Below are 26,920 nucleotides of genomic sequence, written 5' to 3'. Positions count from 1 at the left end.
TCTGACCCAGTGCTCTGCGCTGCAGTGACCTGTTGCATAATACTGAATAACAGTGGATTGTCTTCTCTTTTATGAAATTTCCATTTGGTCCTTTGCTACCGGCCAGCAGTCCAGCTGGTGGGAGTGATGATGTCGGTCTTCTGGGACGTCCTGTGGACAGATTTGCCCCAGGTTTCTGGATGCAGCTCCAGCTAGCAAAAGTGTTACAACTCCTTTTGCGCGAGGCACACGGACACGGGGGTCATGCAGATGCCAAAACAAGACGTGCAAGAGCTGTTTGCGCTCCACACACGGAACAGGGACCCTGCCTTCCCCTCCCCCAATCTTTGCCCTGGTGGCCAAGCACTGGGCTCCGCCCCTTCCCCCAAGACCAGGAGTACCCCTGGGCATAGAGGTAGCAGATGCTCGGCGGCCAGAGACCTCTGCAGAAAGAGGCGGGTTGGTGGGGGCGTGGTGGTGGCCCAGGTCTGGCCACCTGGGTCACGCGCCCTCGCCCGGCCTCGCAGCCCAGGTCCCACCGCGCCGTGGAGCTTGCGGAAAGTTTTGCAGTTGCTTCCCCGCCCGCGCCAGCCGGGGAGCTGTGACGCAGCGTCTGGGGCTCCTGGCCTGGACAGAGAGGAGAGGGAAGGCGAGGTGGGGAGAGATTGGGAAACAGCAGTGAGAGAAAGCGCGCAGTCTGCGGTCCTCCTTGACCTCGCGGATCCTCCTTTCCCGCCACCCCCTTCTCTCCCTCCCAACGCTGTCTCTCCGGCCCCGTCCCCAGCCCAGCGCCGGCCGCGCCTCCGCCCCTTCCCCTCCCACGCTGCCCGCTTCCCTTCCCCTCTGCCCCTCAAACCCTCCTCCCGGGTTCTGCGCTCCTCCCCCCGCCCTCCCTCCGCCCGGCCTGCCTCCTCCCTCCTCCTCTCCGGGAGGCATCACTTCGTCCCGACCCGGAGCAGGACGCGAGCCCCTCGCGGGCGGTCATCACAGCCCAGCACCGGGGCTGCCAGCGCGCGCCGCGCCCGTGCGCCCTAGGTCCCCGCGTCCGCCGAGCGCCGTGCCGCGGGGATGGGGCCCGGCCGGCCGGCCCCAGCGCCCTGGCCTCGTCACCTGCTGCGCTGCGCCCTGCTCTTCGGGGGCCTGCACCTCGGCCGCCCGGGCGCCCCCGGGGACGCCGCCGCCGCCCTCCAGGGTAAGGCGCTGCCAACTTGGCCAACTTCGGGGGCCGGGCGGGGGGAGCGCCGGCGGCGGGCCTCTCCCGACTTTTGCCTCCGTCCCCCTCCCCTCTTCTCCAGCAGCATGTGTGCGTGTGCGTGTGTGTGACTGGGTTTTTAAAAATCGTCTCCGCCGTTCTGGAAGCGGGGGAGGAGAGGGGAGGAGGAGCGCGCCTGGAGGTGGGGGAGGACCTGAGTGGAACCAGATGTGGCAGGCGGCGGGGGAGGGGAGCGGGGGCTCGAGCAGCCTCGGAGGAAGCGGGTGGGCTCGGGAGGACCCCGCGCCGGGCCCCCGGACCACCCGGCGGCGGCTCGCCCTCGGCCGGGGACCCGCAGGGCGCGTCGGGGAAGCCCGAGGCTCCAGCCGGGGTCTCGGGCCGTCTCCTCGCTGGGCCCAGGACTGACGCGGTGTTATTGTTTCGAACTGTGCGTGAGGGTTCGCTCGCCCTCCCTGGCATCTCGGGGGTGTTTCTGTTTTCTTCCCACACTAAGTCTTCAAGGATGGCTTGTGGCGCGCGGCATCCGCACCGCCTGAACCGAGCTCTGTGAGGCAGTTTTGTGCCACCAGGACACGGCGACTGGCTGGGCGCCGCGTGCGTGTGCGTGTGCGTGTGCGTGTGTGTGCGTGCGTGTGCGTGCGTGTGTGTGTGAGAGAGAGAGAGATGTGTAGTGTGGGCAGCTCTGGCCAGACTGGCGGCCCTCCAGAGTGTACAGATCTTGAGTGGCAAAAGAGCTGCTAAAGATGCAAAAACCCAACCAACAGAAAACAACAAAAACAAAAACCTCCAAAACTGTGCCCTTCCCTTCCTGCTGCTTATTCAGGGGGTGACAGTGAAGTGTGGGGACAGACAGATCCCTCGACAAGACTGTGAGAGTGAAAGGGAAAGATCCGCTTCCCCGGGGGCTGTGAGTAAAAGCTGGGGTCACCAAGGAGGGTGGCGACTGCGGCTCCAGCGCTGGGCCCTGGTGGGTCTTGCTTTCTGTTTAATTTGGGGTTGGGGGTGAGTGAAAGGGGACAGTCAGAGCAGTGTTTGCAGTTTTGTGCAAAGACCAGACAGCCCCCTGGAGAAGTCTGGGGCCTCCAGCCTGGCCAGTGCTTGCTGGGTTGGCCTGGTGTGACGTAGGCACAAGACACACATCTGCCAGATGGAAAAGGTGGGGCCAGGGTGACCCACATTCACACCAAGTAGAGCCCCCAGAAGAATTCGTGACCCACCTGGAATTGAATGTTGGACAAACACAAACCAAGTGGTGACTCCCTGCAGCTACCCAGCTGTCCCAGGCTGTCCCCCTGCTTCCTTGCATTCCTGCCAGTGGCTGGCTCCTCTGGGAAGGACCTCAGGAGGCAGGCAGGGTGGAGGGGTGGAGGACCATGGCTATGCCAAGAGCCCCAGAGCACATTTTAAAGCCAGGCCCCTGGGAGACAGTCGTGGCCAGAGTGCTGACTCGGCCTTTTCACCCATGGAGCTTGACAGAGGGAGCTGGGAGTGCCCGGTGAGAGGCCCTACCAGGGAGGATGAGGATGCCTGGAACGTCCCCTCTGCCTACTGGCCTCCGGGCCCTGCCCTCCCTGGGGCCGTGTCTCCTGCAGTGGATTGCATTGACCACATCCGGAGGAAGCCAAGGTCTGGGTGGGAGGCAGCCGGGGTGGGGGTCTCCACAGCAGCTGTCACGCAGGAGGACGAGGTTGCTGCGGGTACCTTCCTTGCATGGAGCTGTCCCCTCTGCTCCGGCCCCCGCCCTGCCAGCTTCCGGTGGGCCCTCCTCTGTGAAGCCTGTTCAGAGCCTCTGGGCCAAATGCCTTGCCTGAGCAGCCCCCATCCCTTTGAACCTGATGAATTAGGTGGTCACTGGGACAAATTCACCAGCACCAGGAACCAAAGGGTCCCAGAAGTGCGTGTGGGCCGTGGGGTTGGTTGGGGGTGAGGCTGCGCAGGGCTCAGCCTGTGTGTGGGCGGCTTCCTGACCACCGGGAGGGGCCTGGTGGACTGAGCCGATGGGCATGCAGTGCCCCTTGGGGGCGGCGAGGAGTGGTGAGGTGGCAGCGCCTTCTCAGTGTGCACTGGCGGAGTCCATCATTTCTCCACCCCCTCAGAGTGACAAAGCCTGTCACTTGTGGGTGTCCTCTTTGTTAATTGCGGTATTTCTGCACTTTGGAACATTCCTGTTTGCCCAGCCTTGAGCCAAGTACATGGGGAGGAGGGAAGGGAGAGAGGGTGTAAGATGCATCCTCAGGGCAAAGAAAATCTTGTGGGAGAATGAAGTACCAAACATTTGACAGGGCGGAGGCGGGATTCTGTCAGTGGGTGCTTGCTTGCCCTGAGCCATGCTAAACACTTTGTGTGCAATTTCTCGCTTCATTCTGTGATAACCCGCTTGAGGTAGGTATTGTTGGGCCCATTTTGCAGATGAGGAAATAGAGGCTAAGAGATGTCTGATAATTTGCCTCAGGTTACACAGCGGGTAAATGAAAGGCTGGGGCAGCAGCTGCTTCATGTCTGGGGACAGGAGAGGCCGTGTGGGCCAGAGGCGGCCGACGCTCTGCAGAGAGGCAGGGAAGGGCTGCGGGCCAGGGACCCGGCTCTGCTGCGGATCATGTGGAAGCTGGCTGGGCTGGGCTGGGCTGGGGAGACGCTTGAGTGAAAGAGGAAACTGGCCAAGTGCCTGGGAGGCCAAAATGGGAAAGTGACTAGCAGGCTGGCTGTGGAGAACCCTGGAGAACCCTGGAGCTTTCCAAGGAGAGGAATGAGGTACAGGTTGGAAAGAGGGTTGCCGGGAGCCCAGGGATCAGGTCTCCCTCCCGGCTGTGGAGTGACAAGGTGGGAAATCTTCCCGTGAGGAAGGACAGTCCCAACTAAAGGACAGAGAGGGAGGCTTGAGGTACTTGCTGCTGCTGCTGCCAGAGTCAGCCAGATTCCCCGCACTTCCAGCCCAACTTCTGGTGAGTCATGGAACTCAGAGCCTTCTTACTCCCCTCCAGCCCCCCAGATCTCAGCCTTCCTTGTTCCAACCTGCTGGCCCAGCCGAGCAGCGGTTGGTGCTGGGATCCTGCCTTTCCTCTGGGTTCACGTGTGCGAGGTGAGGGGCAGGTAGGAGAAGAGGGAGGCTGGGTTTTGGTCCCCATCTGTTCACATCAGAGAAATCTTGGCCCTCTGGTGCCCACGTGACTCTGTGACTTGGCCAGATGAGATGATTTCAGAAGTGCCGTGCAGTTCTCAGGAGAATATTCATTTGAGTTCACCATTAATTTCAGCATTCAAAAGGGATCTCAGCCAGGCGTGGTGGCTCACGCCTGTAATCCTAGCACTCTGGGAGATCCAAGGCGGGAGGATTGCTTGGGCTCAGGAGTTCGAGAGCAGCCTGAACAAGAGCGAGGCCCCGTCTCCACAAAAAGTAGAAAAATTAGCCAGGCGCGTCGGGTGCCTGTCGTCCCAGCTACTTGGGAGGCTCAGGCAGGAGGATCGCTCGTGCTCTGGAGTTCGAAGTTGCAGTGAGCTACGAAGATGCCACTGCACTCTAGCCCAGGGAACAGAGACTCTGTCTCAAAAAAAATAAAATAAAAAAGGGATCTCATCGCACCCTCTGCCGTGTGTGCTGGGCCTGTGCCAAGCGCTGTGCAGTCAGGAGCTGTCCGCGTCTCCCAGCTCTCTGAGAAGGTAGCTCCTTCCACATACCGGGAGTGAAGAGAGGAGAGACGTTAAGGGAGTCGCTCGGGACCATAGCACCACACCACTAGAAAGTGCGCAAAGTGACATTTGAACCCACCGTGGCTACAGCGCCAGAACACTCCAGTACCAGACCATGCTGCGTCTCCGTCGTATGAAGCACTACGAGGGTGTTAGGAAAGGCTGGCAAACTCTGCTTTATGGTTTTCCCCCCATAGCTCCGAGTCCTCTAGGACACCGTCTCCGTGTGTCCTCCTCAGAGGAATTCTGAGGAAGACGGTGGCTTGAGCCGCCTTGTCACACTCCAGCGGTCTGGGTGCCTGGCACTCCCACGTCCCTGGGGGCCCAGGAGGCAGGGGCTGAGCCACCCTCTGTGTCTGAGGTGCCCCCACCAAGGAGGCATTGACGAGTGACTCGGGGTGCCCTAGCCCTGCACCCCAGCTTCCCTGAGGTCAGCAATTCACATTTGTCACTTGTTCATTCATTCGTTCACTTGCTCAGTGGACGGCTACCAGCCCCCGCAGTGCTGAGAGCAGAAATGACCGTGGCCTGTTCTTTATCTGAGCCCACCTCCCCCTGCGCCTCCAAAGGGGGTCCCTGCACTTGGAGGGCCTGGTCTCTGCTGACAGGAAGTGTGTCTTCCTGTTTAGTCGTTGTGAGATGGGGACGGGCCGCTTTCCCATGACTGGTCCTATAAATCTGGGTGGGGCGGGCCATTGGAGGGGTGACGCAGCTCCTGGAACTCACCCTGGGCACTGAACATCCTAGTTACTCCTCAGCTAGGGCTCGTGTCAGTACAAGGCTGGCTGGGCAGCCGGCCACTAGTGCCATCTGTGGCCCCGGGGTACTTCCAGAGCCAGTTCCAGCCCCTTAGGAAACAGACTGTGTTGGCCCCCAGACTGCACGCCATGGCCCCGCCTGGAACTCCTGGACCCCTCTGTGCCCCTCCCAGCCCGCTTGGCTGGCCCAGCTCTCTGCTCACCTCACCCTGCCCTCCCCTGATTTCACTGTCTCTGTGCCTTCTGCCCTCCACAGCTCCAGCTTTGTTGCTAGAAGGCTGTGAAACCTCAGCTGCTTCCTAGGTCCCCGGCCCCTGTGCCCTCACTCTGTCGTTCTCCCCGGTGCGTCTGCTGGGCCCTCCCACCTCCAGGCCTTTGCCACTGGATCCTCATCCCTCTGCCTGGCATGCCCTCCCCTGCCCTCCATCCTGCCTACCAATGACCCTGCCTTCAAGGCTCAAGGATCCTGAGAAGCCTGGTCTCTGCCTCTTGGGCTCACCTTGGCTGAAGGGGTCCAAACGCGCAGCTATCACCCACAGGGATAAATCCCAGACCCATCCCCTGACCAGGAATCGAACCCAGGCTGCTGGGATGAAAGCATAGAATTTTTAACCACTAGGTCACAAGGTGGACTGGCCTGGCTCCGCTTTTTATCTCCTTCTCTGGTCACCCCAGGAGGACACGTATAGGGAAAACCCACCGCCAGAGTCCCCCAGCCTTCCCTGACATCCTCAGGGTGTTCGGGAGGGCGGTCAGTGCGTGCTCAGCAGGTCCCCTCTCTGTGGGCCGAGGCAGGTGCACTTCCTCCTCCCTACAGTCCTCTGGAAATGTGCATGGGGATGGGTGGCATCGGTGGGACCAGGATTAATGCCACTCACCAGCCAAGTGACCTCAGGCGGAGGCTCAAGTGTCTTTATTTGTAAGATGGGACAAATCACGCCCTGCTTGCAGGGGCATTGTAAGGTTCACATGCAAGCGAGATAATGAATGTATAAGACACACGCCTGGTACACTGCTGGGCACAGAATTGTTCCTTAGCAAAAATACTAGATTATTGCTATTTTTATTATTATTAACAAGAGCAAACATGAATATCAAGGGACCTAAATATGATAAACACAGCCCTCAATGTACTAAGTCCTAACTACAACAGCTTTTTTTTTTTATCAAAGCAGGTCTAAGCGCATTGCTTCTTGGTGACACTTCGCTAACTACTCTAAGTGCCTAAAAGTAATCATACTTTTTCTGAAAGCAAAGCAAAAAAAAATCCCATCCTCAATTGTCCTAACCCCTCAAGCCCCTCAATATACCACCCTGCATCTTCCTTCCTCTTCATCGTTAAACTTCTGTATTTCACCTTCACGTAGGGTAGATGAGGAGCTTCCTGGGACTCTGGACTCACAGTGCTAAAAGGAAGACAGTCCCAGGCAAACCAGGGCGGTTGGGCATACTGTCGCCTCTGCTTGTGCCCAGCTGGGCTCCCTAATTACTGAATTCAGTGACCTTCCTCAGGCCTCACCTTGCAGCTTGGATGCTCTTGATAGCCTGAACTGTGATAATGCAACGCTCAGAGGAAAACGGTCAAACCATACAGAAGTAAAATGTAAAAAATGTGAAGTCCTTCGCCAACCCGTTCCTAGTAGCCACAATCTGCTAGCAGGAGATTCTACTGCTAGTGGATTCACTGGGTAATCTCAAGGAAGATTAGTAGTAATTGTTTGGGTAATCTTCCCATTTTTTATGCCTATGCACACATATAAATTCTCCTTTTATCCAAGTAGGACCACATTTTATACTGTTCTGCAGAATAATGTTTATTTTATAATGTTTTTAGAGATCTTTCCATAACAGGCTCCAGGGATGCCTCATTCTTAATTAACAGTGCTCAATATTCCATTGCTAGGATGTACTGTGCTTAAAAAACAAAACAAGGCCGGGCGCGGTGGCTCACGCCTGTAATCCTAGCTCTCTGGGAGGCCAAGGTGGGCGGATTGTTTGAACTCAGGAGTTCGAGACCAGCCTGAGCAAGAGCAAGACCCTCCCTCTACTAAAATTGAAAGAAATTAATCGGCCAACTAAAAATATATACAAAAAATTAGCCGGGCATGGTGGCGCATGCCTGTAGTCCCAGCTACTCGGGAGGCTGAGGAGGAGGATCGCTTGAGCCCAGGAGTTTGAGGTTGCTGTGAGCTAGGCTGACGCCACGGCACTCACTCTAGCCCGGGCAAAAAGAGTGAGACTCTGTCTCAAACAAAACAAAACAAAACAAAACAAAACTGCTTCCCTATGATGGACACTTTTGGGAAACTCTTCCCCTGGCCTTTGTGATGCGGTTTGCCTCCACGATCTCCTGACTCCCGTCTTTTCTTCCATCCCCAGTCCAGAGCTGGCATTGCTGCCAGATTTGTGATCCTAAAGGGCAGCTTTAATAAGCCTAAAGTTTCTGAATTTAGAATTTGAGGCCTTCCATGGTCAGGTTCTAACTCTTTGTGCGAGTCAAACTGAGCTACTTGCCGTTGCCCACAGATGCTCTGAGCCCAGCCTGGCAAAGGCTCTGTGCGGGCTTTTCTCCTGGCCAGGAAAACGAGCTTCCCACGGGTCGCTGACATTCATCCTAGAGCACACCTGAGGCCTTACCTGCTCACCCCTGAGGCCTTCCAGTTGCCCTCAGCGGAAAGGATACTTTTTCCAGCCAGCCCTCTGCAGGGCCACTTCTTCCCTCCCTGGACTAGAAGCACCTCCCAGGCAGGGGCTTCTTATCCTTGCACAGTTTCCAACACAGTGCCTTGGACATGGTAGCATTAAGTATTCTTTAGTTAATATGAAAAACACAGAAAGAAAGCAGGCAAGTGTTCCAAAGAGCTTAAAAAAAAATAGAAAGGCAATGAGGAGAGTTACCCTTCCAGAGTTTTAGCTAGGTCACAATCATGAAAAACATTTGGTATTGAATTAAAATAAACAGAAAAAAGTCTGATGGACTAGCATAAATTCCAGAGGTAGATTTAAAATGTTACAAGAACTTAATTTGACACACACCAGAAACAACACATTAATGGGAAAAGGAATCTTTACTTTTAATGTTTTAAATGTTATGGGGTCAACTGGATTACAATTATTATAGAAAAAGAAAATTTAATTTCAATTTATAGCTGATCATACTTGAGAAAATCCAAATAGAAAGTTGTCCCATAGAAAGTGCAAAAATCGCTAGAAATGAAAGAAGTTAGCTTTCTTTAAATATTTCATTAAACTAGTAAAAACAGAAAACTTAATTCTGGCAGAGCTGTGAGTAAACCAGTATATCTGACTACGGTACTGTAAATTGGTTCACTGTTTTAGGAGTCAGTCTTTCAGAAAGTATTCAAGAAACTGGATATGTAAGACTTCATATCTTTTGACCTCATAATTCTACTTTGGGGAATTTATAAGACATTAAAAGAAAAAATAATCTTCATAGAAGTGCTATTTATAGTAGCATAACAAATTGGAAACCACATGATGGACTATTTAGCTAACTTTAAGTGACAAATATATGGCAAATGTCTCGAAGAAGGAAAATTCTCATGACTACAAGGCAATCTTACAACATAATATGCACACACTGGTAACAATTAAGTGAAGATGCATGCTTGATCTCTGACATTCATCTATTCAGTCATTCAATTTTTATTTTCTTTTCTGAGCACTGAAAACGTGCCAGGCATGGTGTTGGGTGCCAAGGATACCATGGGGAGCAAGCTAGGTATGGCTCCTGCCTTCCTGAGGCTTGTATTTTAAAAGCAATCCCCCTAGAACGTAGAGCAACATAAGTAGACTCAAACGTTCACTCATTTTATTTTTAGGTGCAATTTTAAAGTTCATTAAAGTAAGGTGGAAGCAATAGGCTGAGCTGAAATACAGACCTAGGAACAGGTCTGACTGTAAAGAGACAGCTCTGAGTCAGACGAGCCGGGCCGAATAGGAAGGATTCAACAGGAAACAGCCTTGCAGTCAGTTTGGTCCCCGAGGAAAGGAGTTTCTGGTACTAACCCCAGAGATGTTTAACCTCATTTCTGAAGGACTTAAGGATGTAAGAGCATTGATGGTTTGGAAAGAGGTTGGAAGCGCTGTTTATAATAGCAAAAACAAAATCAAAAAGAAATGGCCAAAGTAATGGTTAGAGTAGAACACACAATGAAATGCAATGCAGTAGTGAATGAATGAACCTCAGCTATGTGCAACGATATGGGTGAATATTAGAGACATAATATTGAGTGGGGAAAAATAATCTCTGAGGACACATATGGTATGTTACTCTCTCCCAAACCTCTGGAAAAGTTGAAGAAAAATACTACGGTGAGCACCCACATACTCTTCACTTAGAAGCATCAACTGTTAACGTTTTGCCACGTTTGCTTGACCTCACTCTGTGTGTGTATGTGCTGTCACATGTGTGTGTTTGTGTGTATATGGTGTTTGATGACGCTGTAAAAGTTAGTTGTAGACATGACATTTCATGCCTAAATACTTCAACATGTGTGGACTAAAAACAAAGACATTTTCCCATATAACCATAATACCATAATCATACCCCCAAAATATAACAGGTACAGTATTTTTTTTCTAATATGCTGTGTGTGTTTGGATTTCTCCAGTTGTCCCAGTAATGTCCTCTATAGCTATTTTAAAATCCAGGATTCAGTTAGGTGTCAAGTCTCTTTAATCTCCTTTAATCTAGAGTAGCTGGTTGGCCTTTTTGTCTTTCATGGCATTGCATCTTTGAGGGCTCCAGGCCAGCTGTTTTGTAAAATGCCCCACAATCTAAATTTGTCTGATTGTTTACTTATGACTGGATTCATTCTAAACATTTTTGGAAGGGAAACTACACGGTGATGCTGTGTCCCTCCCACTGTATCACGTTAATGTCAATCTGTTCCCTTATTCGTGATGCCGTCTTTCATCACTTGGTTCCGCTGATGTCTACCAGATCTCTCCTTTGCATTTAGTAGATAATCTCAGGAATTTAAACTGTATTCTTAAAAAAGCAAAGTTGTTCATAACAGCACCATTCGTAACAGCCAAAAACTACAAACTAGCCCCAAACCGAAAACTACCCAATGGCCATCAACAATAGAAGGGATGAATTGTGGTAGCTTCACACAGTTGGATGTTATAAAGCAATGAGAATGAACAATCTCCAGCTACATACCACGGTATGATAAAGCTCACAGATATACTAAGCCAGGTGCAATATATTTAGCCACGTGCCAGTCCAAACCATATGACCCCATCTATGTAAAATACAAAAAAAATAGACAAAACTAATCTGTGCTGTTCGCAATCAGGGGAGTGGTTACCCTTAGTGGGAAAAGGTTACTTTTAGACCAGAGAGGGGTCCCAAATAAAATTTTAAAAGAAGAGGTATCTATAACGAACATGGCAACTAGCTCATGTAAAACAATGAGAAAAACACAGGAACCTCCTGTATTTTAACCTCCAGTAGTTTTAAGGCACCTAAGATCAAAATAGATAAAACTATAAAAAATAGGAATAGAGTTCACAAAGAGGGAATACCAACATCTAACAAACCTATGGCAAATGTTTAAAATTACTAGCAATAAAAAAACACTCCATACCATCTCACCTCTTACAATAATGCCAACAAAGATTGATGTGATGATATGTTCTACATAACATTATAATTAGGAAATTCTATTTACAAGTTAAAATAATAGCTATGGAATGATTAAATGAAATATGATGAAATGCGATATATCGGGGAATAGTATACAGCCATTAAAATGGTTTTTACAAATATAAGGACACAGAAAAATCTTCTTCCTGAAATATTAACTACAGAAACAAGATTTGAAAACATCTGTGTGTGTATGTGTATGTATGTACATATACATACTTTATATTACAGGTCCGTAGATAAGATAAAATTTGTAGAAAAATCACACGAAAGGCCGGGTGCAGTGGATCACACCTCTAATTTCAGCACTTTGGGAGGCTGAGGCGGGAGGATCGCTTGAGGCCAAGAGTTTGAGTCCCGCCTGGGCAAAATGGTGAGACTGTACAGAAAAAGAAACACCAAAATTTAACAGAGGTTACCTTATGTGCTACAGTATATAATACTATATATTGTATTATATATTGTTTAACAAGGTTGATTGTAGATGAAGTTATTCTCTTTAAACATGTCTGTATTTTGGACGATAGGGTAGCAGCCGGCATCCTGCCCCAGTGCAGTCACGTGATCCCAGCTGCACTCTCCTCCTACCTCTAATACGGCCTTGTAACTGGCCAAGCTTGTAGCACGTGACTCCAGGGAGCCAATCAGAGCCTCTCCTGTAGTGGTTTTGTTAAACGTGGCGCACAGATACCCCTTTTAGGGTTTAAGTGACGGAGTGGATCTTCCCCAACTCGCAGGTGGAGGGTCAGCCTCAGGCTTTAGCTAAGAGGCAGGGTGGGTGCACACCAGCGAGATCTGGTTCTGTGGCTGTGGGGAACCACATGGCACTTCCCATCAACAGCCCCCAAGGCGAGCTGTGTTTAGGGAAGGGCAAAGGCTGTATTTTGCTTTTGGCAATGGCAGAGCATGAAATCCCATAAACACAACCGACAGGCCCAAATGCAAACCAGAAAGGCTCCAGTAAGTTAGAGGATTGACTTTTGGAAGGCTTCCTTCTTTTTAACAACTTTATAACGTTTCTCTAAAATGTTTGTGCAATGAATGAGACATGGAGACCACATTAACAATTAGAGTATTAGGTCCCGAGCCAGAGAGAGACATAGAAGCTTCATGTGCAGCAAAAGGCTGTTAATTTTGAGCATCTGGGTGCAGATCGGTGGAGGCGAAAAAGCGTCCATCTCCAGGGAGAGAAAGCCTTGGGTTTTATAAAGGGTTTTTCGGCCTGTAGAGATAGAGGAGAGGGTAGCTTCGTCCTTATCAGGGGAAATAGGAATGCCCGGGTCGCTGCAGCTGTCTGTGGTCGAAGTTAGTTTTATAACCGTGGATTCTCCAGACTCCTGCGGCTTTTGTTTCACAGGCTTTATGATATTTTTTGAGTTCCCACTCTAAGTAGAGGTAAGACAGAGCACCTAAAATCTGCCACGTCAGTATTAGGTAATTCCATGTATCCCATATTTTAAATCTTCACATTCCACCATTCCACAGGTAAGGAAATTCAGCTACAGAGCTAAGAGCCAGCCAGGATCACACAGTGAGTGATAGGGCAGGGACTGCAATCCAGGTCTGTGATTCCCTGCATGGTCCTCTATAAATATTAATTACAATATAATGAACGAACGTTTGTGAACCCTCCACTTAATCCAAGACAAAGAACATTACACTACTTATATCTACCTGCTTGTTCCCTCCCACCCAATCTCTATCCTGAATTTTGTGTTTATCCATTCCTTGCCTTAAATTTTTAATTCTTGGAGTATAATGCAAATAGAGAAACGTGAACAAACCATAAATATTCAGCTCTATGAATTTTCTCAAACTGAGCACACCTGGGTAAGCAACGCTCAGATTCAGGAAATAAAAACATTGCCAGTACTCCAAATGCTTGTAAACATTTTCCACAGGCTTATCAGTGATCAGTATTTTCTTTCTGTTCATATGCTTTATCTTAGTGCCTGAGAAGTATCAAGATCTCTGTTTCTCTCATTGGCTTATATGAGCTTGCTCTGTTTCTTACAAATACCTTTCCCTGTTTGTTGTTCTTTTAAATATTTTATTTGGGAAGTATCTTTTTTATCCCCCCCCTCCCCACCCATTTGCCTTTTTGGTAAGGTTCACAAGTGCTTTGGGTCAGACGGGGTTCTCCCTCCATTGGCATACTCATGTTCACCCCCTTCCCCAGCCCCACGTTTTCTGTTTCACTAATCCTCCTTCCTCTCTAGGCCTTTGGCAGCACATCTTAACGTGTGGGGAACTGCAGTAAGCCAACTTGAATGAGGCTGCAAAATGACAAAAAAAAAAAAACCCTGCAAAATATTTATATATATTTTCAAGATAACAATTCATTTTTGTGATTGTAAAAATGATACCTATTTATAGTATGGAATTCAAATAATATAAAAAGTTACCAAAAAAAAAAGTTACCCAAAATTTCACCATTAAGAAACAACCACTGTTAACATTTTGGAGACTATCCTCTCAAATTACCTTTTTCCTCCTCTCCCTTCCCCTCCCCTCCTTTCTCTCCCTGTATAAAACTTTACAAAGATGTTTTCGTGTTGTTTTGTAGTGTTCTTCTGTCATTTGACAATGTGTCATCCAACGTATTTCCACCCAGCGCTTCTGTTGGTTGCCTAGGATTCCATGGCATGGGTGTACCGTAACTCTTCCCCTGTTGGACATTTAAGTGACTTCTCATTGTTGCTCTTAGAAGGATCACTGTATGCGCCTTGGCACACTGGACCCCTTGCTCAGACTGGAGGACTCAGGGTGGAAAGGTGGCTTATCCCCCATCAGAGTGTCTGCTCCTTGGCACCGGGATTGGGCGGTTGGTCTGACCCATCTGTAGGCTTTCTCAGGAGCGTCTCTTTTGGTTTACTCCTTCACGCCTCTTTTCCAGATGTGCTGGGTTTAGTGTGGAACTCTGCACATAGGAGTTGAGGTCATGCAGGGTTAAGTTTGAAACAAAGGACAGACACACACACATATATTTAATATCTCTTTTTAATTACCAAGCATGTTAATTATAGAAAATATGGAGAGGAAAATAAAAATCAACAGCTAACCACTGTTCACACATAGGTGTGTACCGTCATTCTGGAACCCTGGTGTGCCTCTGAATTGCCTGGGACTCTTGTTTACAATCCAGATATTCCCTCACCCCACAGCCTACAGCAGTAGGTGTGCTATGGGGCCTGGGCACCTGCATTGTAAACAAGCTCGGCAGGTGACTTGGACACCCAAGTTTAAGAGCAAGAATGCCAAAGCGTCTTTCCAGACCTTACTTATTTAAAAGAAAATAAAAATGGGTCATACTATATATTCACTTTGGCTTTTTAAAAAAAAAATCGGCAATAGAATATGAACTTCTATCTGTGTCTAAATACTCTTTGTAAGTTAATTTCTGTCGTCTGCGTGGTATTCCACTAGGTGAATGTATTTCTGTTACTCTGTCACCACATTGTTGGACATTAGTCCCCCCCACCCATGATTGCTATTATAAATAATGCTGTGCGGCTAAATCTTTGTATAAATTCTTAATTTGTTCCTTCAGTTAAATTCCTAAGATGTGAATTTAGATGGCTTTTGATAAAAGCTGCCGAATTCTTCTGCATAAAGGTTGCTCCAGTGGGACTACTACTCCCATGAGCAACTTGGTGGGGGCAGTGGGGTGAGGCCTTCCATCCCAGATCGGAGCCAGGCCTGCCAACCACCCAGTGGGCCACAGTGGGCATAGCTCCTGGCTCCTGCTACGTGCTCAGTAATTATTCTGTGTGGTGGACGAGAGGAGTGTTTTCTCCACCAACCAGATGAGGACACTGAGGGATGGAGGAGTCAAATGACTCGGTCAAGGGCAGGAATTCAAACCCAGCTTTGAATCCAAAGCCTGAGCTCTCCTAACTACTCCACTGATTTTTTTTTTTTTATTTCAGCATATTATGGGGATACAGATGTTTAGGTTACGTATGTTGCCCTTGCCTCTCCCCTCCTCCCCCGACTTTTTTTTTTTTTGAGACAGAGTCTCACTGTGTTGCCCGGGCTAGAGTGCCGTGGCGTCATCCTAGCTCACAGCAACCTCAAACTCCTGGGCTCAAGCGATCCTTCTGCCTCAGCCTCCCGAGTAGCTGGGACTACAGGCATGCGCCACCATGCCCGGCTAATTTTTTCTATATATTTTTAGTTGTCCGATTAATTTCTTTCTATTTTTAGTAGAGACGGGGTCTCGCTCTTGCTCAGGCTGGTTTCGAACTCCTGAGCTCAAACAATCTGCCCGCCTCGGCCTCCCATCCATTGATTTTTAATTAATATTAGAGAGGGAGAAACTGTGATGTTTGTGAGAGCAGTTACTTCCCTTACATGGTCCCAAAAATGCACAGAAGAAATCAGGAAAAGGGAGTGAAAGGCTGGGGAAAGAGAAGTAATTTGGGGGAACCCTCACAGACATTCCTTTGGTGTGTTATTGTAGGTCCTGGTGACATCGAAATGGTGGTGGTGGGGGGGGGTGTTGTGTAGGGCAAAGCAACTTAAACTCAACAAACAATTACTGAGCACTGAGTCGGGTTCTGTGGGAAATACAGTGAGATTTGGTTCCTTTGAAGATCTTAGGATCCCCTCTGTGTCTCCCCTCCTTCAGTTTTATTATTCTAGAAACATTATAATAATATAAAAGAAAGTTACCCATAATCCCAACCTCTTGGCACAACAAATAGTTTTTTGTTTCCCTTATTCCTTCTTTATTGTCCATCTACATCTGGGTTTTTTGTTGTTGTAGTAGTTTTGTTTTGTTTTGTTTTGTTTTGTTTTGTTTTGTTTGAGATAAAATGTCAGTCTGTTACCTGGGCTAGAGTGCAGTGGCATCATCATAGCTCACTGCAACCTCAAACTCCTGGGCTGGGCTCAAGCAGTGCTCCTGCCTCAGCCTCCCTAGTAGCTGGGACTACAGGCACATGCCACCACACTTGGCTAACTTTTCTGGTTTTTGTAGAGACAGGGTCTCATTCTGTTACCCAGGCTGGTCTTGAACTCCTGGCCTCAAGTGATCCTCCTGCCCCAGCCTCCCAAAGTGCTGGGATTACAGGCGTGAGCCGTCATGCCCAGCCTACATCTGTTTTTAAAGGAGTTTATAATCTAGAGGATGTTGAACCTCTGCACATAGAACACAAGCTTGTCTTTCTACCTTCTCTAGTTGAGTACAGTTCAACATGCAGGTATTGAGCACCTGTTGTATTCTCAGCACTGGGGAGACATACCTGGATAAGACACAGCTCTTGAACTGTTTAATGGGGAAACAGGCCCCTGAAAGGATCACATGAATATTCCTGGCAGATCTCCCCAGTAACCTGCGAAGAGGCAGGGAGGGCATTTTATAATTCAGTTTATGGGTAAGGAAACAGACTGAGCCCCTAAGGTCATTTAGGTTGTAAACGACAGCACTGGACCCTGTACTCCCAGGCTAGATCCGCCTCATGACTGCCCAGGTCCCAGCGAGGGTCCCAGGCAGACTCCTTCTGTCCTAGCGTCTGCCAGGACAAGGGGTGTGGGCGCTGCCTCGCCTCCTTCCACACTTTTCCTTCCAGCTGCGTATTGTGTGACCTCATTTTCCCTTTGCAGCTTCCCTTGGAGTTTATTTCTGCAGAACCGGAATGTGGCTGGGAGAGAGCACACCCAATCTGCCCTGGCCCTCGCAGAGCTCCCCCCACTTTCCCCTGACACACCCTCCTCCTTGCATCTCCCTTCTGGGAGACCTGAGGAGGGGTCCAGAAGTTCAAAGACAGAAACAAGTGATGGTTGCAAGGGACTGGGCACCCACGGGAATTGGGGTTGGGAGGACTCTGCATCTGGACTTTGGGTTTATTTTTCTTTTAGTTCTTCTGAAGAGCAGCTTAAACACTCAAGTGCTTGGCCTTATTTCCTCTTACCGTGTCTTCTTATCCAGATCGCAGTGTCTGCTAAGCCTGGTTCCCAGGCTCTCTGCTGTGAAACACAAAACAGATTCCTGAGCTCACTGTCCCAATCTGGACAGAGGCTCTTGCTTAAATATCAAGAGGCAATGGTGGCCTTCCGTTACTGAGCGCTCACCAGGTACAGAGCGACAGTGAGCCCTCTTTCTCTTAATCCTCCCAGAAACGCGTGACACAGGTCTTACTGGTGTCCTCCTCAGATTGAGACTCACAGAAGTGTGACAGCCAGCGCAAGGGCCCAAGGGCCCAAGCAGGGATTTGAACCAGGGTAGGTCCAGATCCCAGAGCTGCCCTCCCCAGCCCTCAGCCACAGTGCCTTCCAGAGGTGTGGGCGAGTCCCGTGGACTTGTCCTTGCAGAAGGGGACAAGTGTTTAATGTTTGGCCATAGTTTAAGAGAGATCCTGAAGGTTCCCAAGCAAAAAAGATTCTAAATTCACTTGACTTTAAAGAGTGTCACGCTTTGCTTTTACAACCAAACAAGTCACCCTTGAATGCTGCCATGTCGGAAGGCCAGGGAGTTGCCAGTGAGTAGAGCAGAAGCTCATCATGAGACGTGTCATGATTTCTCAGTCACATTGTGCTGTGTTGCAGACATTTCTCGTGTCTCATGGGCAGCCTGTCACGGGCACGTTACGGTTCAGGGCAGTAGACCTAGCCCCCAACTTTTTTTTTTTTTGAAATAGGTACAGCCCTCTGGTCATTCTGAATAGAGCCCAGGATACTGAAGAATGTTTTGCCACTCTGAGAGGAAACAATGGTGCAACCCTGACAATGTATGGCCACTCCCATTCCACCTGGGGGGAGGGTGGCAAACGGGCTGGGTGGAGACTTCGGCAAGCCGGTGAGCCCACACCCAGGGGGGCAGCTCCACCCGCCTCCTGTGCCTGGCTCCCTGCAGGCCCGCTGCCTCCTTATGATTCCGAGAGAAGCTGGAAATCCACATTTTTACGTGAAATCTCTTGAGTTCTAAATGTTAGCTCACTTTCCTTTTACGTACCCTGAAGTCCAAACACAGCTTGCCTGTTGGCTGGCTATCAGTTTAAAATACCTGGGGTAGTTATTTGGTGTCAGCTCTGGAATCCGTTTTCCTGGCCTTCCAGCCTGGCTCTTCCCGTTATTGTTATCAAGATGTTTAATCTCGCAGTTATTTAATATCTCAGTTTCCTCATCTGTCACGTGGAGATAAGAATTTTCCCTACTTCTGAGGGTTGCTGTGGGAATTACCGAGAAGGCCTCAGAACCCAGTGCCTGGCACCTAGCAAGCATGTGGTCAGTGTTAACTCCAGTCAGTGTTTGTGTCTCCACAAGTGCAGGGTGACCGTATGTCCCAGTTCATGCTTGTCATGCTGGTGTAATTATCACTAACTCCCCATTTCATTCTCAGTATTGGACAGTACCTTACATGGCCAGCCTGTCTAAGCAAATAATGACATTGTGCTGTGTAGGACTTCACCAAGTTTGAGACCTAATAAACAGGCCATGGTTCCCTCTGGTTGTTTCAGCCGCCTTGGACAAGTCACCTAACCTCTCTGTGCTTCAGTTTTCACATCATAAACGACTGACAAGATGAATTCTGAGATGCCTCAGTTCACGTTCATTCTGTCATTTGACAAACATTTATCACGAGTCCAAACCGTGCCGGGCAAAGACGCCCAGGACATGGAGAGGCCAGGGACAGAACCTGGGCCCCCACAGACGCCTGGCCAAGGAGGACCTTCCGTGCAGGTTGGTGGGAATCACTGCCCTTTTTTTTCAAGTGTTACTTGAAAGACTGTTACCAAGAAATGGAATTGAATGTTAACATTTTAAACCTCAGTTTCTCACAAATTGTGACATTTCAGTACAATTCTCTACACATTTCTTTTGTGTGTGTGTGTGTCTAAATTTTTTCTTATTTAGAAAACTAATATAAGTGTTCATTATGGAAAATTGTAAATTACAGAAAGGGCCAAAGATTTTCTTCATTTCTGTTGATTCCACAGTGCGGGAAGGCTTCTAATACTTTATGTTCCCTCCACCTACCCACCCACCCCACACCTCTGTGGCCATTTTGTCCCAAACCACATTTTTAAAAAAATGCTCTCAGGGCCCCGTGCGGTGGCTCTTGTCTATAATGCAACTCTTTGGAAGACCTAGGTGGGAGGATCGCTTTGAGGCCAGGAGTTCGAGACCAGCCTGAGCAAGATAGTGAGATTCCTCCCACACATGGTACCCCCTTACAAAAAAATTATAAAATTAGCCAGGTGTGGTGGCATGCATTTGTAATCCCAGTAATCTCAGTTGCTTAGAGGCTGAAGCAGGAGGCTCTTTTGAGCCCAAGAGTTCGAGGCTGCAGTGAGCTATGATCGGCCACTGTCACCGGCTGGGCAACAGAGCAAGACTCTGTCTCTTAAAACAGAAGTGTTCTCCCCAAATTTGTGTGGGTGTCTCCTATTAAATTCACATGCATTCATCCTCCATCAGCCAGGTATGGAGTCCTAAGCTGGCACCGCGGCCAGGGCTCCAGATGGGCTCTCCCATCAGATGTTAGGAAGTGATACGCACACAACTCCCTCCCACAGATGAAAGAAAAGTGTGGCTCTCCAGAGGCCTTTGGGACCTGATTTGTCGAGTAGGTGGCCATTGTTGTTGGCGATATGATCCTTGCAAGGGTGCAAGTGATGGATGGCTTCGCCTGGCACAGCCCTGCCCCCACCCATGTGCGTCCCGTCCCGTCCCTGAATGCTACCCTTCGTGGTCGGCCGGGTCAATGAGGTTGGATTGTGCTGGCTCAGAAAGCCACTTCCTGCCATGACCAGAGCCAGCCGTCGTTGTGTAAGTCCCCCCACGGGGAAGGAAGTGGCTCTTGGGCTGTTTATTTTGGCTGCGGGCTCACAGATGGCGCCGGGGGCAGAGGCCACACAGACCTGGTTTGCTGAGCTGGGCTGGGCCAAGGGGGCGCACTGCAGATGGGGGGGAGCACATGGTGGAGGGCAGAGGGACGCCCCTTGGATCGGGGGAAGGGGGACACCCTGTGCAGACCCGAAACTCCCAGGGCAGGTGGGTCTTGGCGCCCCAGACCCTGGGCCCAGGGGTGAAAGAGGAAGGGGTCAAGGTGTGCCGGGGGTTGGAGGCATTGAGCCACTCAGCCCCCTTCATCCTGCAAGAGGGGGCCTGGGAAAGGACTGGCTGAAAACACTGATGCTTTGCTCTAAGAAGACAAAAGCCAGCGGGGGATGAGATCAAACACCATTACATCGCAAGAGGGAGGCCAGGCCAGCTGAGGATTTGCATTCCCGGAGAACCCAGGGGCAGCCTCCACCCAGCACGCACCACCGGGGGGTGGGGGCCAGGGCACCAACAGAAGATGAAAGGGCCTTTCCGAATTTACTCGGATTCTCACTCCCCACCACCCCTTGCACATCCCCCTTCTGGCATTTAGTAGGTGGAGGTGACAGTCCCCCCTCTTTTTTTTTTTTTTTTTTGAGACAGAGTCTCACTGTGTTGCCCGGGCTAGAGTGCTGTGGCGTCATCCTAGCTCACAGCAACCTCAAACTCCTGGGCTCAAGCAATCCTTCTCCTCAGCCTCCCGAGTAGCTGGGACTACAGGCATGCGCCACCATGCCCGGCTAGTTTTTTCTATATATTTTTAATTGTCCAGATCATATTTCTTTGTATTTTTTTTTTTTAGTAGAGACAGGGTCTCGCTCTTGCTGGTCTCGAACTTCTGACCTTGAGCGATCCACCCGCCTCCGACTCCCAGAGTGCTAGGATTTACCGCGCCCGGCCTGACAGTCCCACCTCTTAACCCATTGCCTGTCAGAGTTTGCTTTAACATCTTTCTAGAATACAAGATATCACATTCTGCAACGCGGAGATTTTAAGCAGAGAGAAAAGCACCTCTGCAAATGCATGGTGAAGGCAGCCTACCACAGCTGGAGCCAGAGACTGCACACACCGTGTGACAGCAACAGAGCAGCCTCTGGCTGTGTATACAGTTTGGGCACAAGCCCTTTAAGCAGTGGGAGGCAGGCATTTGGCCTGGCGGGAATAGGGGCCTTTGGGGAGGAGGGAGGAGAGGTGAAAAGCAGAGGGTGGTGGCAGCCCACCGTTGCTCAGGACTTTGGAGGGGCTCTTGCACAGTAGGGCCGGCTACTGGGTCTGGATGTCATTCTCCGGGTGGAATGGAACGGATGCTTCCCTCCCCCCGGCCTGGGCTTGAATGTGCGTGCATGTACATGGACACAGTCTCTAGCCAGCGGTGGTGCAGGGTGGGGTGCTGGGTCCCCAGGCTTGGCCCCTTTGCAGGGCGGGGCTGGCAGCTTCTGCTGACTCAGGGACGTTTCCAGTTCTGGCCTCAGGGCCAAACGGCTCATTGAAAACAGCTGCTCCTCTTGGCTGGCGGCCCTTTGGGCAGCCTCTGGCTCTCCCTGGGATGACCCTTAGCCTCTGCGTGGCCTGGGGAGGGGGGCGCTCAGCAGCTGGAGGCCACACTGTCGTGCCCTCAAGAACCCATTGGGTCCTCCTCCAGGGCTTGGCAGCTGGCCCCCAGTCCCCAGCTCTCCAGGAGCTAAGCCAGGGGGCCCCCGGGGCCATGCATTCCTGTCTCCAGCCTTTGCTCCTGCGGTTCCCCAACTTGGAACACTCTCCTTGTCCTTGTCTCTGCTTGCGACTTTCAGGGTTATGTTCGACATGCCTCTCATTCAACACATATTTGTCGAGAGTCTGCTGCATGCCAGGCACCATGCTAGAATTAACTTCTCATCTGCTTCCTTCAGCCATGATGTCTTCAACTCGCAATGGAGAGCGGCCGTCTTATCTGAGGTCAGACCTCTGGCTGCCTCCGCTGCGGGGCCGAGTCTGGGTTAGCTGCTGGGACAGCTGAGAGCTTTGCTCTGGGGGGACAAACTGTTGTCAAGACTTTGCACTCAGCCTCAGGACTCAGCCAAAGCATTGTGTGTACCTTTAAGGCCTACGGGAAGGGAAAGGAGGCCTCAGTGACTGACAGCCCGGAGGCAAGAGATGGGGGTTACTCAATGCAGGGTAACTTGCTTTAAAACCCGGTTGCCTCTGAGCACAGGAATTAATGTCCTGGGTGATGGATGACCTGGATGCCCGAGAAGCAAGAAGCGTGGACTACACGCCAGAAAGATTCTTATCGCACTTCAGTTATCTGGAAAGTCCATTTCTGCCCAACGCCTTCGCCCCCAACTGTGCAGTATAAATTAGGTCTGTTTTGCACACTTGTCAATGTGGTGCTTGTGCTTTTCCACGGATTGCTTAGTGAATTCTGCCTCTCCAGCCTCATTTTAAGCAGCATGAGGGCAGAGCTCATATCATCTGATTCATTTTTAATTTCCCTGTAGTTCCTAGTACAGAGCTTCATAAATGTTCGTCAGGTGATGAGGAGAAAGGGCTGAGGTTCCAGCCTCCAGGCACGGAGGTGCAGAGGCAAAAGCTGGTCTGACAGGTCAGAGGGGGTCCTGGACACTGGGACAGAGACCCAGTGCAAACAAGCTCAGCAAAAAAGGGAAGGTAGGAGCCCATGTGGCTGCGAATGATCCTGAGGGATTCACAGAAAGCAGGGAAGAGCTGCAGGAACTGAGGGACAGGGACTGGGATCGGACCTCCAGCATAGTGAGGACTCCCTTCCTCCCCTGCGATCACTCAGCTCTGCTCAGCTCCGCTTCTTGTTGTGTATTTTCCCCTCATGGTAGGACACATGGCATCGGCAGCCCCAGTCTAGCAATCTAAACAGAAAGAGGAAACTGTGTATTCCAGGGGAGTTCTCTGATCAGCCCTGTTTGAGTTATATGCCCAAAGTGCGTGGCCAAGGGGATGGATACTGTCATCAGCCAGCAAGTAGCCACAGGTGCATGATATATGTACACAAGGAGAAGAAGGAGGGGATGGGGAGTCTGCTGGGCAGACAAAAACCAAAGGCCAGAGACTATGGGCAGCTCAGTGAGGTCCAAGATTATGTCATCCTGGACCACCCTGCCAGACCATACGGTGATAAGGGCTGGGATCATGTCTCTGTTGTTCACCACTGTATCCACAGTGCCTAACGCCATGCCTGACATCTATGAAATTCTTGGCAAATATTTGTTGAATGAATGAATGAGCTGTATCCAGCTGGTGCTCAATGCACAGCTGCCTGCCTAGCTTCATTCATTTCCTTATTCACGAATTGAGCCACAACTTGATGCATAGCACTGAGCTAGGCAGGTGGGATTGCCACAAAATGCAACAGGTCGCCTTTGTCTTTGGGGAGGACACTCCCAAGATCCTTGTGAGGGGCCCTGCACCCTCCTGGGAGGGGCACTTTCACTCTCTGCACTGACGCCTGATGCTCCCATGCGTGTGGCCGAGGCTGGAGGTGCAGATGAGGGTGGGGGGACCCTCTCAGGTCGGGGGACAGACATCAGGCCTCTGCATGCTTCATATGTGCTGGATGAAGCACATGGCTCCTTCCTCCCCTTCCCTCTCTCCTCAGCGGTTCCAGCTCACCAAGGCTGGCGCCCCCCTTCCATTGGATCCCAGAGAAAGAGCCTCCTTCTGTGAGGGCCCAGGCCCACCCCTCAACTTTGGGTGGGAAATGCTCTCCCAAGAGCCACGGCCCCCACCTTGGCGGAGTCCCCAGGATCCACCTACCACAGTCCCCTCAGCCTCTCCTTTGCTTTGTAGCTCTCCTACGGGCCCCTCCTCTGCCCCCGATTCCTTGTCCTTTTCTCCTTTGTTGCCAAGGCAGTTCTGTGACCCGCATTCTTCACCCTCTGCCTCCCCTGGATCCGCGTAGCCTTCTGATCTCTGCCTGACTGAGTCTCCTGGCCCCTGGGAGGCACAGAGCTCCCTCTGACGCCCCCAGACACCTGGGATTTTAGGGGCTTGTTTGTCCTCATGCCCTGCTGGCTCCAAACCCAGAGTTCTTCTCTAACTGGATTGTAAATCCTGCGAGGGGAAGGACTGCGCTGTGTTTGCCAGTGGCCTCCGCGTTGCCTGGAACGAGCTATGCACCTAGCAGCTGCTCCAGGAAGTTAGGTGGATTCGAACCCAGAATTTAAGGTGTCAGAGGGAGGAAGGGGGCTCACAGCCATACCTCATGTGACAGAGGGGGAAACTGAGGCTTTGAAAGGTTCTGTGATTGGACATTCTCGTCCCTTCCCCTTTCTGGGCCTCGTTTCCTCATCTGTCAAGTGAGGGGAGGTTGGCCTCATCCCAGGAGTGGCCCTGCCGGCTAACCTGGGCCTCTTTCAGACCCTTCATCTGCCATTTGTGACAACTGCCACAGCCCACAGGAACTGATTTAGCACACTGGGTTTTCTGGCTGGACATGGGGGGACGCCATTGTCCCCTTGGGCTGTTGTGAGCTCACACAAAGGCTTGGGCCTCATTCCCCAGTCCCCTCTCTGAGAAGCATCTGTAGAAGCCAGCAGTATTTTCTCCCTTTTCTGGCCCCAGGCCTTTTTCCTGCCCCTTGCCAGGGGCTACTTTCTGTTGCTACTCTTTGTCCTTGCTGGACTGGCGTTTCTGAGAATCAAATACCCAGTCCTTAAAGGAAGCTTGGGCAGGCCTGGATCAAGTCCGGGGGACAGTTTATGGTTTTTGGAGGGTGGTTGGAAAGTGTTGTAGTCTGTTTGGGCTGCTATAACAAAATGCCATAAATAGGTGGCTTATAAACAGCAGAAACTCATTTCTCACAGTTTTGGGGGCCAGGAAGTCCAAGATCAAGGTGCTGGCAGACTCAGTGTCTAGTGAGGGTGTACCTCCTCACAGACAGCCATCTTCTCCCTGTCGCTTCACACGGGGGGTTGGGGGAGGGTCTCTCAGAGGCCTCTTTTATAAAGGCACTAATCTGATTCACGAGGGTTCTGCCCTCACTACCGAAGCACCTCTCAAAGGCCCCACCTCCTAGTACCACCACCTTGGGAGGTTAAGATCTCCACATATGCACTTTGGGGATTGGCACAAATACTCAGTTTGTGGCAGGAGAGAAGGAGCAGGTGAAGGGTAGAGGACCCAGAGCCAGGTGGGGAGCATCAGTGGTGGCAGTCACCCTGTGGGTCCTTCAGAGCTCATCCGGCCCAGAGAGGACCCTCATCCTGGTGCTGTCAGAGGATAGAGTGACAGGGTCCCTGCCCACCAGCCTTTCCCACTCAGTGACCGGAGGTGTGGGCACTGTGTTTCAGGAAAATAAATCCGGCAGCTGGGACAAGGAGCAGAAGGGTAGGCCGGTTGGTTATCTAGGCATGCGATTCATGCATTCATGCATGCATTCATTCGTTCATTCAGTATTTAAGCACTGCTCTGTGTCAGGCAGATACAGCTGGGGATCAGTGGGGAGAAGACAGAGAAAGTCCTCAGGAGCTTGTGAGCAAGAAGAGAGACACAGAACATAAACCGAACATGTCACATAACGAGCTCTGCTTCTGGAGATGGCAGAGCAGCTCGTGTCAGTCTCACTCTCTAAGAATGCTTACAGACGAAAGATAAAATATCAAATATGGTGGTTTGAAGACACTGGACAGCAATTAAAACCAGACAGATGTAGCAAGGAAAGAAACCTTAGGAGAAAAGAGCAGAATAGGTGAGTGGCACATTTAACTAGAGCACACTGCTCGGTGTGAGGAACTCACACAGAAAGTGGCAGTTTTACTGGTTTGTAGAAACAGAGGGCAGAATTTGGAGCCACTAGAAAGGCTAAAAATTGAGAAAGAAAATCTTGGAAAGGAAGGAGCCACAGAGATTCCTCCTACAGATTTTCCTCAAATCTGTGTTTGGCGACTCCTCAACTGTGCATTTGCAGGCTGAGGCTCTAGGCAGCCGGGAGGCAGAGGTTTCAGCTGCTACCTGGTGCTGAGGAAAGAGTTTAGGATTCAAGTTCCACCAAGTTTGAGGGGCTTGGTAATCATGTGTGGCTTTCTTTTGAAATCGCAGAAGGGCCTCGCCTGGTGATTAAATCCAAGGTTAAGAGCCACACCCTAAGACTAAAAGCAAAACCCAAGCAGCCCCACCCTAGCGAAACCTGACACCAAGACTTCACAGGATCAAGGTGATCCACCGGTAATTTAACTGCCTGCCAGAACAAAACTCAGCACTCTTTATAGGAAGATAAAAAAATCCAGACTCCCTATAACATATCATACACAAGATCCAGTATACAATAAGTCCAGATTCCTTCTGGCATTATCTACAATGTCCAGTATATAATAAAAATTACTAGACATGTAGGCTGCAGGAAAAAGTGACCGATAATCAAGAGAAAAAATAGTCAATAGATGCAGATTCACAGAGAACCCAGATGTTGAAGAAAATCAGATAATAAGCACTGTGAAGAGAATTATTATACAATCAGGGATATGATAGAGAGCAACTGTGGTCACTTTAGGCTGGGAGGCCAGCGAGGGCCAGGGGCCTCTCTAAAGATGTGACCCCCCTTTTTTTTTAAATGTGAAATACCAGGTAGAAGAAAAACTGCAAAGAGCCAGGCCTGTTCAAGGAAGAACAAGGAGGTCAATAGGGCTTGAGCAAGGGCGAGAAATAGGATCTGAGATCAGACAGGACCAGATTATGTTGAACCTGTAGCTCATAGTAAAGAGTTTAAATTTTATCTGAAGACTGATCAATCACCTTTGAAGGAATTTCATCAGGAGGGAGACTTACCTGACTTCC

General features: G+C 50.4%; 1 protein-coding gene across 1 annotated transcript in view; it reads left to right on the top strand.

Moving 5' to 3' along the window:
• The first annotated feature begins 1,047 nt into the window (after nucleotides 1-1,047).
• The window catches only part of MRC2 (mannose receptor, C type 2), a 52,517-nt gene continuing 26,644 nt past the window's right edge, over nucleotides 1,048-26,920 (top strand). Inside the window, exon 1 of the mRNA XM_012662863.1 lies at nucleotides 1,048-1,156. Within this exon, the coding sequence (XP_012518317.1) occupies nucleotides 1,048-1,156 (109 nt within the window). The remainder of the gene's footprint in view (nucleotides 1,157-26,920) is intronic.

The sequence above is a fragment of the Propithecus coquereli genome, unplaced genomic scaffold, assembly GCF_000956105.1.
Source record: "Propithecus coquereli isolate 6110/MARCELLA unplaced genomic scaffold, Pcoq_1.0 Scaffold119, whole genome shotgun sequence".
In the NCBI taxonomy this organism is placed as follows: Eukaryota; Metazoa; Chordata; class Mammalia; order Primates; family Indriidae; genus Propithecus; species Propithecus coquereli.
Note: the sequence above shows the minus strand (reverse complement) of the source record. Positions and strands in the feature narration are given on the sequence as shown.